Here is a 9,587-nt window from a genome sequence, read left to right as displayed (position 1 = left end):
GAACACGCAGCAGATGGCAGCACAAGTCGCCTGTAGCCTCCACAGACAAAAAAGCCCGCGACGGAAACGCCATTGACCGCGCCCGAGACTGAATGCGGCACTAGGATCCACTCACAGATTCGTGAGTAAGGGACGTGTTAAAAAAATAAGGCACACAAGTAAAGAAATTGCATTTTTTTATTTTTCTCTTCCCATACGAATAAACTTCTATCAGACATAGGAAGGGGCTATTAACAAAAACCTAATTATATGGCACCAAGAAATGATTCGCTACGATGGTGTAAATCGCTTTACTACACTTTTGCAATTTTTGAATTTAATTATAGGTGCAGACGGGACAATACTTAAGAGCAGATGAACTGCTTTGCATCGCAGAGCTCTTGTTGCCTGCTGCGATTTGTAGAGTCACCAGTGCCGCTGATTAAAGTCTAAAAATTATTAGCCTACAGCACATCACGGTTGAAGGGCTGAAAATTAAATCCGCTACAAAATGCTCGGAATACAACGCGAGTCACTGAACTAACAGAAAATATTAGTAACTCTTCTTTACTAGGCTACAAATTCCTATGCACGACTCTCACGTTAAAATAGAAACAAAGTTAAATGTGATAAGCGTACAGAGATGTCTGAAAGTCATTCAAGACGAATTGTAAGGACTTGGCCACAGGCTCGAGCGGTTTGCTCAAAATACAATCGTGATTTTTTTATGAAAAACTGCATATTCATGATCTTACGAAAAATAACATGTTGCAGAGAATGCTTGAATTTACAAAAATATTGCACTAAGTGATTTCAACTCCCACTGAAGGGGAAATACATTTTGTAATAACTGTAATATCCTCAAAATTGCCTTGCAGACAAAACACTCCTCGGTTTTCAAGCAAGTGCATTGTGTATATAAAATCATCCAAACAGGACATTGTCAGTAAGATCATAATAGTAATAATTACTTGCCGCGCTAAGTAGCGTTTTTTATAAATACAACTCGGTTTGCCATTTCTTAACGATACAGTAATAGTAGCAAATGAACAGAAAAAGTAGAATTTTCAACGCTCGGGTAACCATTAACCATTATATTGATTTTTTTTTCAAGAAAACTTAAGTTGAAGCATTCCCGTTGATGTGTTGGCACGGCTGACTTTTCTGTCGAGCAAGTTTCACCAGGTGTGGATCCTGCCCATTGACTGAAAATTATTATTTCAGTTTCATGCGTTTTTTCTTAGTTCCAGAGGCGATAAAGAACAAAGGAATGATTCCAAAATCAATACAGGCAATTTTGCAATGTGGATAAATGCACAACTGATTCTAGCTCGGAACCACCAATTCAAGGCTTTCATACATTTATCCAAGTTTATTTTTAATTGACCATCCAACAAGGCCATGTTTAGCGCAAAGCAGACTGAGAGGGCCAAAAATAACATAAATAAATTATTTACGCAATAAGTGGCGCTAGAATTGATTTTTAAAACTCAATTTTTGGTCATCCAACCAAAAGTAATAAGGATCTACTATCTTCAAATGCACGTGATTTGGAAAATTCGCAAAAATTGCATAAAACCCAGAACAAGTTTTTCGCTGTGGAGAGTTTTGGCAATATTCAGGGGTTTTCCTCGCCATTGATCAGAGTTTCAATAGATCGTGACAATTTTCAGCGGCGATGGATTGGAAGGGAAGCTCACCTGGCATGTAACTGCAGTACTTCTTGCTGTTCTTCCAGTCCTCCTTGAGCGACAGGTTGAACATTGAATACTCTGGCTTTCCAGTCACTTCATCCACAACGTTCAAGAACTTGGGCAAGCATTTTTTAATGCCTTCGTCATCTAGCGAGGTGTATGTCTCCAAGAGCATCAAGCCTTTACATCTGCAAATAGAAATACACAGTAAAAATCTAGTTCAATCAAGTTAGTAAATTGAAGCAAAATAAAAAGTGTAATTTATCTTTAGAGCTTAACTCACAAGAGTGCACCTTTTAATTCGAAAATGGTGTGGTTATTTGGTAACATGTGATGAATGATGACAATTTGTAAGAGGAATATATTTCCCGTTAGTTAAGGATTGCTAGATCTACGACTCCGTAATTAAAAAGGAAAATTTAGAAATTGCCAGTTTCTTGGATAGTAGTCAGGTTTCAATACACTTTACATTTTTTAATATGCTCAGCGAGACGAATCGAATGATGTGACATTTGCAAACCCCTTGTGTGTAATTCAACTTTTTAAAAATTCAATAATTTAATGTTAGAAAAAATTGTCAATTTAGATTGCAATTTTCAATACGATTAACTTAGCCTAGTAGCTTTACTGCCATTGAAATTCTCCATAATTCGAGATTTGAACGTCCTTAACTTGAAAGCAGAACAGACAAATATCCTTTGACAAATTTTCATCAAATTTCAAACTCTGAACAATAGTTGGAAGAAACGAAGTAATTTTTAATTAGTAAAATTACGCTATTTTTGACACACAATTTAGGTAGTTTTGTTAAGTGAATTATTTTACCTGAGCTTTGAATCTGAAGTTTAAATGTATCATATCACATTGCATAAGGCACAAAATTATAGCAAAATAAAGTTATTATCACCTTTCATGACCAGGCTCTTGGTAGATGTCCAACTGGAAGTACTGGCTGCATATACATAGAAATAATTAATTAACAATCCAAATTCAAGAGCAAATTTGTATGAAAATAACAATTAAAAATAATACATTACCTCTGCTGGCAAATCTCTGGCTGATCCAGGTTCTCTTCGCTGCCCCTGCGCACAAAGTTGACAGTGACGATGAAGCAACGTCGCGTCTTATACACGGTGAAATGCGACTCGTCAACCTGAGCCTGCAGGTTCTGGTAGTCGCGTTGGGACAGCTGCGTCTTTACTTCCACAACTTGATTCTCCACGGCCGGTCGACGGATCGTGTGAATGTAGCTCCAGTGACCTACCACAACAAACAAACATGTGATAGTTTTGATAAAATTTCCAATATCACTTCTATTAAAAAAAAAATAATTATTTAAATATAAATCTCGTCTAGTATACATTAAAAATGATAATTTATTATTTATCTAAGATTTTTCACTCCACTTGAAAGAAAAGTTTTACCATTTTGGCCACGTTTCCGCAGACGGGCCTGCATGTGCGGTGTGCTGGTTTGCAGGTAGTGGTGCACAACATCGAAATCTGAAAATTTGGGGAACGCCTCATCTGGCGGTAAAGGTCCCTGCACGAGAAACTTGCGTTTCCTCGCGTTCACCTTGAGCCGATCGCCAGTATCAACTCCCAGTTTGTGACACACGCACTGCGATCAGGGTCAGAAAAGCAATAAATTATTTCCTTCATTCATATAAATTCATTTTCGATTACAAGTAATATGACCATTCTCTTCGAGAAAAACGATTTTTTCCCCAAACGGTTTGCAAAATTTACCATCAAATGTTTCAAGTTTGGATTCAAAAAAATCGTAAGATAAACGATTTCTGAATGAAAAAATGTACCTCTATCATTCTGCGGATTTTCTGCTCAAAGTTTGTAGTGTTGTCAATGACATCAAAGTAGGGGTGTCCGATCCATGCCGCGGCAGCGTTCTGATCCAGCTCTTGAGCCAGACTAACGCCCTCGCTTCTGCACGAATGGTCCTGCTCAAGCAATTATAAAAAATCATCAGTTTCATAAAATTAGCCTATAACTTCCAAATAAAAATGATACTCACGTACTTAGAAACAATAACTTGAATCGATTCCGTCCAAAAATAAAATTGTGTTTATCCCGTAACTTTTTTTAACCTTATCAACCCTCTGGTACATTCATTGGCTCACGTCACGTACCTCCAAGGTGTAAAAGGCCTGAGCACCGTTCGCAGCAGAAACCATGTGGATGATGTGGTTGTATCTCGTGTCCCTCAGCTCGATTTCGTTCCAGTAGTTCTTGCCGAGCAAGTACTCCCACTTGTCCTTGGAAATAAAGGCCGACGCATCCATCGCTCCGCGGTCGCAGATGATCAGGCAGTTTCGCGAGCATGTGTCAGCCAGTTCAAAAAACGTGTTTTCAATCTGCACCATCGTCTTCAGCAGGTTCTCTTGGAACTTCATTGCTGTGCAACAACAGAAATGATTATGCATCGAAAGAGGGATATTCCAGAGACTGTACCATCTTCCTCAGACAGCTCACTGAACCTTATGCCACCACTGAAAAAATCTGCTTTTAGGTCAATTCGTAAATATTTATATTTTCTTTGGCTTATCATTAACGGAACTAAAAATGGGCTTGAAATCAAGAGGCATTTAAGGATAAAAACAAGCAAGAATTATTGGTTTTCTTGAAAACATAAATTTAACTCAACAGATAAGCGCAATCTCTAATATTACCTCAGCAGAACCGTTGCTGTCTCTGGCACTCGAAACACCTGAAACGATTAGCGTGGTTTAAGAGGTGGCAGATAAGATTTAAATTTGACTAACAATTAACAATACCTTGTTAAAATTTTCTGAACCTTTGACACACTCAATATCATAATATTCAAATTGTTTTAAAGTGGATTCACATGGGGTAAAAATCATTTTTTGTTGAAAAGAATAGAAGTTGATCACATTTTTCTCACAATTCAATTATTTTTTGCTTGATTTTGATTCCCCTCGGTCATGATATATCCAACGGTGTGCAAATCATAAGCTAAATTTCCATCTTTGCGAAATAAATCACGATTTTCGAAAGACAAGCTCCTTGATTAGCATGCAAATTTTGAAGCCAATATTTTCAGAAATTTAAATCACATCATATTGAATATTTAAGTCTCTCAAACTTTCAGAGAATATTAAAATAGGGAAAATTGTTTTCTAGGAGTATGCAGTATACCTCTCCACTTTGAAAAGAGTGATTTATCAAGAAAAATGTACAACAGCTGAAAATCAGTTTTGAAAGAATTGTCGCTGTGATGCTCAATACAAATTAACAGAGACCGAAATCGCACGGTACAAAAGCAAAAGTCTATTTTCCAGGCGCGTACGTATACGTATTATTAGTGAAATAATGCAATTTCGGAAATGGCTTCGCGTGCGGCAAGTCTTTTCAGCTCATGAAGCAGCAGCAATTCCCCGTGGAGTAATGCGACTAGGCTAATTTGAAATACAAGAGCCGTTGTGAAATCAGCGCGTGAAACACGACAAAGCCCGTCTGACTGAGCAAGCGATTAAACCCGAACCATGTCTCGAATCGTTTGACATGAATAATATCCAGCGCAGAATGTCAAAGAGAGAAAAACCATTTTCTCGTGAGTATAAAAAAACCAGACGCGTAGGTCGATTGAAATCATACGCACCTTCCATCCCAAGTTTTCAAAGAACGTGCACAACCTTGACTGTCCAGTCGTCTTCCCGCCACACGGACCTGAAAAACAAACTCGAGATCAAATTTCATTCGATGAAGGCTTATTTGCCGAACAAGGCAATTAATCAAGACAATTAGTCAAAAGAGCGAATCGATTGGGCCTATTTAGCTAATGAAGAAGAATCTTTGTTTAATTAAAATGATCTTTGCGGGTCATGTTTCAATTTGAAATAACAGCTTAAAATTGAGAAAATTATTTATTTTGATAAAGGAAAAAATAATTTGTTGGTATTTTCTCCTCCCAAGACAAACTTTAACCAAACAAAAAAGGAACAGCCATGCTGCAAGTTCTTCTATTAGCCCTTTTTGATTTGGCAATCCCTATAATACTAATAAGCGAGCGTGTCTTCGTAAAAATAGATCCAGCGAGCATCAAATAGCTCGTGATGAGCTGCAAGGGCGTAAAGAAAGGCAAACAAGACGCGCCTAGTACACGTTTACCGCGTCGCGAGTGCGCGAAAAGTGGTTATCAGCTCGACTATGCGAGCATTTTGACCAGCGACAAGTCGTCGAATGGCATTGAAATTTTACGACTACTGCGTCTTCCCTCACGCTTCGTCTTTGAAGCACATCTCGTTCAACTCTTTGATCACTAATGCACACAGTTTTCCTCACTTTGCTCTCGCGGCCAACATTTCGCGTGAAACAAGAACTTCTGTTGCTTGGCTCTTGCCCAGTTGGTGCCAATTTCAAGTCCATGTACTCGCTGACTAATATATGCGATGGCTAATGCCTCGTTTACATTGTTTTTTTTTTTAATTGGAATAAATGGTTACAGTCAAAGAGCTTAAAAGGTAATTAGTTGAGCTAACAATTGTCATTGAAATAAAATTTGGATATAAATAATAGTTTAAAGAAAATACAGGGAAATAATTGAAATTAAATTGTTCGTTTGAATAATAATACTAAAATGAGTAAATGAAATAAGGACTGACAATGAGAGAAACAATGAAATTTCTCAATTTACTCGAAAAACTGAACGGTTTGGAGATACTTCTCATCGCAACCTATCCAACAGTGTTCGAATTAGAAGATATATCCTGGAGGAATAAATCTTGATTTTCAGTAAGGAAGAGTGCTCGATGCTTGATTAGCATGCAAACCTGGGATTCGATTTAATCGCTAATTCAAACGGCAAACTGGGAACATATAAGCTCTTTCCCAATATTTAGCGCGATTAAGGTAAAAATTATTTTTTTAGATTTTTTTGCAGTAGATATTCACTTAGAGGCGAAAGAGAATACTTTTAAAATTGATATTTATTAAAACTAGCCGTTTTTATACCACTGTAAATAAAAACTATAAAAAAACAGGACTTAGAACAGATAGCGAAAGAATATTTGCGCACACCACAATAAAACGAGAGCAAATATATCACTTTGTATTTTAGTTGCTCTTTAACGATATTATTGACAAAACAAACATAATCACCAGTCAAATACACCGGTTAAGGTTGCGGTCGCCGTCTATATAATCCTTTCTGAATAAAAGAATGCTTCTAGCAATTAATAACACTACGCCAGTACCTCAAATATGTATAAACGGATCTAGGCAAAAAATAGTTCAGCTGTTACTGTAAACAATACGTGTCCAGCTGATATTTCAAAGCGATGTAATTATCGAATTTCCTCTTTCCTTGGCGGCTTTTTCCATCAAGCCATTTAAAAATTTTTTCCTCTTGTTGATCGCATTTCTGTCCTCGAGCACAGCGCACGCTTTCGTGCTTCCGCTCTCAAGGACGAGGCGGGAATGAAAATATTCGCTGCCTGATGAACGGTTTCTTTAGTCACATTTCCCAAAGGATAATTAAGCTGGGAAATATCAACCAACAGTGCCACGCTGTACCAGTTTTCTTCAACAATTTTAAAAGCCATTGCACCGTTTCATTCCGAAGAGAAAAACGAGTATCGCAATTAACAACGACAGTATGCGGCATGGCATGCCAGTTTTGAAGAGAAACAACTTTGTTGCTAACTATTACCTGATTTCGATTCAGGTTTCTTGAACTGTTGCAACATCGCATTCATGTTCATTTTACACAAGATTCCAACTCTTTCCGAATAAAAATAAAGTTTGGCCAGGAGGCAATCATATTGATTCGACACAATTGGTTCAAGGCTCCGAGGATATTGTTTTTGTCTCCACACTTGTGGGATTTCATGTACTTTTACACAAATCAATACGACTAACTAACACCCGAGAGGAAGCATTGCAGGGAAGCGTGCTTGCAATGTCAAATAATGCCAAGTGTTTATGTTCATTTAAAATTATGTTGACCAATAAGAAAATTAAACTCGGCAGTTCTGAGATAGTTACAGGTTTGATTTAATCCATAACAGCGAGTAAAAATTGCTACTTTTAGCTTGACTTATACAAAAGAAAGCTAATTGATAAATACCACCCCTGTTTAAAACAATGAATATTTCAAAAGCATTACATATTCCTTTATTTAAAATCCGAGATATTGATAACAATTGGCTTCCTGTTTCTCAAAACAAACGCTTTAAAACGCTATCAGATTTCAAAATTTATTAAAATTTGACTGTTTGAGGGCTGAATAACATGCTAGTAGTGCTATGCTGATAAAAAGCAAAGTAAACATGAGAAACACATTTAACGTGTTTGGTCTCGAAGGTCAAAACAGAAAACAAATTCTTTTACTTCACTGTATTCTACTTTATCCATTTTGTTTGTTCCAAGTGAACTTTGGATTTAAATAAATATGCCCTCTTCGAGAAGCATAGAGGAGAACGTCTTTTGTGTTTCTTTCAAACTTGAGTGACAAATTAGAAGGTTTGTGTTGTTGGCTTCAGGAAAAATTCAGGTAATGGCCAAGTACATTGCGAGCGAACATATTTTTTATGAGATCAAATGACAATGAGTTGTCTCGTGATATTTGTCTAAAGGTTGTATACAGAAAATAGAACGAGCACAAAACGATATGAATATTTCTTTTAAATAGTCTGTGTAATTAAGCAGGCGTTAATGGATTCAAAAATCGGGACAACATTTATTAACGACACCTTCATTGATTAGAAAAATCATTTTCAGTTTATTTGATTTAAACGAGGAAAAGATGAAGCAAAAGGAAAGTGACTTAAATTGAGCCAGGACTAATGCGATTTGCAGATTCTATCCTATTCCTGGATCATCAGTCAAGAATTAGACAAGCCCAACCCAATCGTTTTTGCATTTATTTTATTTACGTTTTTAGCTAACGAACTGACTGCTATTATAATTTATCTTAACCAAATTTGGCCCCCCCGTCATAGTCACGTGTGTTAAAAGAAAACACTACCTACAGAGTTAGCCAGGCAAAATATAAGGAAGGTCGGTCATCTCCTGGCTCTACGAGTCTCTGATGAGAGCCAAAACTTGTTTAGCGAGTTGGCAATAAATTTTCAGTGACAAAATTCACCTTCGTTAATTATATCGGTGACGATTTTGCCGTCACTCTCTATTAAACGGCTTCGCATAACGCCAACGAACATGGCGAGTACAATGAGGGACCCTTTTTGAGCATGCATGCAGCCTCGTGGGTGCAAAAATAAACACGCAAATCCACAATTAAGTCGATAACTTGAGAAAAAACAATGATATTATTCATCTACAAAGGCATCATTCTTTTGATTTCCAAATTAAGTCTTGTGTAACATAGGAAGAGCAAATTTAAATAATAGGAAATACGGGAAATACGAAATTTTCCAGCGTGATATCATCAAGTTCCTTACCTCCGGTGAGCACAACTCGGTAGACTTTGCGGCTTTGCTGGGACTCCATGGTTGAGAGGTAGATCCTGACCGGAGCAGCACTGAGCAGCACTCGCGAGCGATCAAAACATACTCCACCATTCAACAATCGCCGAGTGAGCTTTTGTGTTGGAGCTCAGATATTTTTGGCCATTCTTCCTCTACTTCTTCCCACCCTACGCGAGGAGCACACCGTTTTCTGTTGTGATATTTCAGGGTCTCCCATTGTCTGCGCACGAATGCGCAGGCGTGTGACGATGAGCGCTCGCTGCTGCCTGCACTTTTACAGCAAAAAACCTCCTCGCGCCCCTAGGTTACGGTCAGTTACAGTTAAGCATAAGCATAGTTTAACCGGTGATTTAATGATTTTAACCGGCTTATCCACGTTTGATTTAGTCAGCTGTATGTGAATTTAATGGCAATAATTACTCTCTTTCAATATTTTAACCCTAAATTATGAT

General features: G+C 37.5%; 1 protein-coding gene across 1 annotated transcript; it reads right to left on the bottom strand.

Annotated features, from left to right (window-relative positions):
- Positions 1–159: 159 nt before the first annotated feature.
- Positions 160–9,379, bottom strand: Ttd14 (TRPL translocation defect 14). The gene is made up of 11 exons (XM_065479410.1): positions 9,109–9,379; positions 5,310–5,377; positions 4,360–4,397; positions 4,142–4,179; positions 3,820–4,085; positions 3,490–3,630; positions 3,098–3,293; positions 2,711–2,933; positions 2,581–2,625; positions 1,680–1,861; positions 160–1,184 (listed from the first exon to the last, which is right to left on the bottom strand). Exons 1-11 carry the CDS (start codon positions 9,155–9,157, stop codon positions 1,099–1,101), a joined length of 1,332 nt encoding a protein of 443 aa, XP_065335482.1. The 5' UTR covers positions 9,158–9,379; the 3' UTR covers positions 160–1,098.
- Between the last annotated feature and the right edge of the window lie 208 nt (positions 9,380–9,587).

The sequence above is a fragment of the Cloeon dipterum genome, chromosome 1 (assembly GCF_949628265.1).
Source record: "Cloeon dipterum chromosome 1, ieCloDipt1.1, whole genome shotgun sequence".
NCBI classification, from domain to species: Eukaryota; Metazoa; Arthropoda; class Insecta; order Ephemeroptera; family Baetidae; genus Cloeon; species Cloeon dipterum.
The sequence above is the reverse complement of the archived record's forward strand: the minus strand, read 5'-3'. Positions and strand labels throughout refer to the sequence as shown.

Bases quoted from the DNA above. Each gene is read 5' to 3' on its own strand.
- Ttd14 (XM_065479410.1), bottom strand. From the start codon at position 9,157: ATGGAGTCCCAGCAAAGCCGCAAAGTCTACCGAGTTGTGCTCACCGGA. The intron at 3,631-3,819 runs GTACGTGACGTG...TTGCTTGAGCAG, and splicing joins AGGCCTTTTACACCTTGGAG to GACCATTCGTGCAGAAGCGA. The intron at 3,294-3,489 runs GTACATTTTTTC...CCCTGATCGCAG, and splicing joins AAATCCGCAGAATGATAGAG to TGCGTGTGTCACAAACTGGG.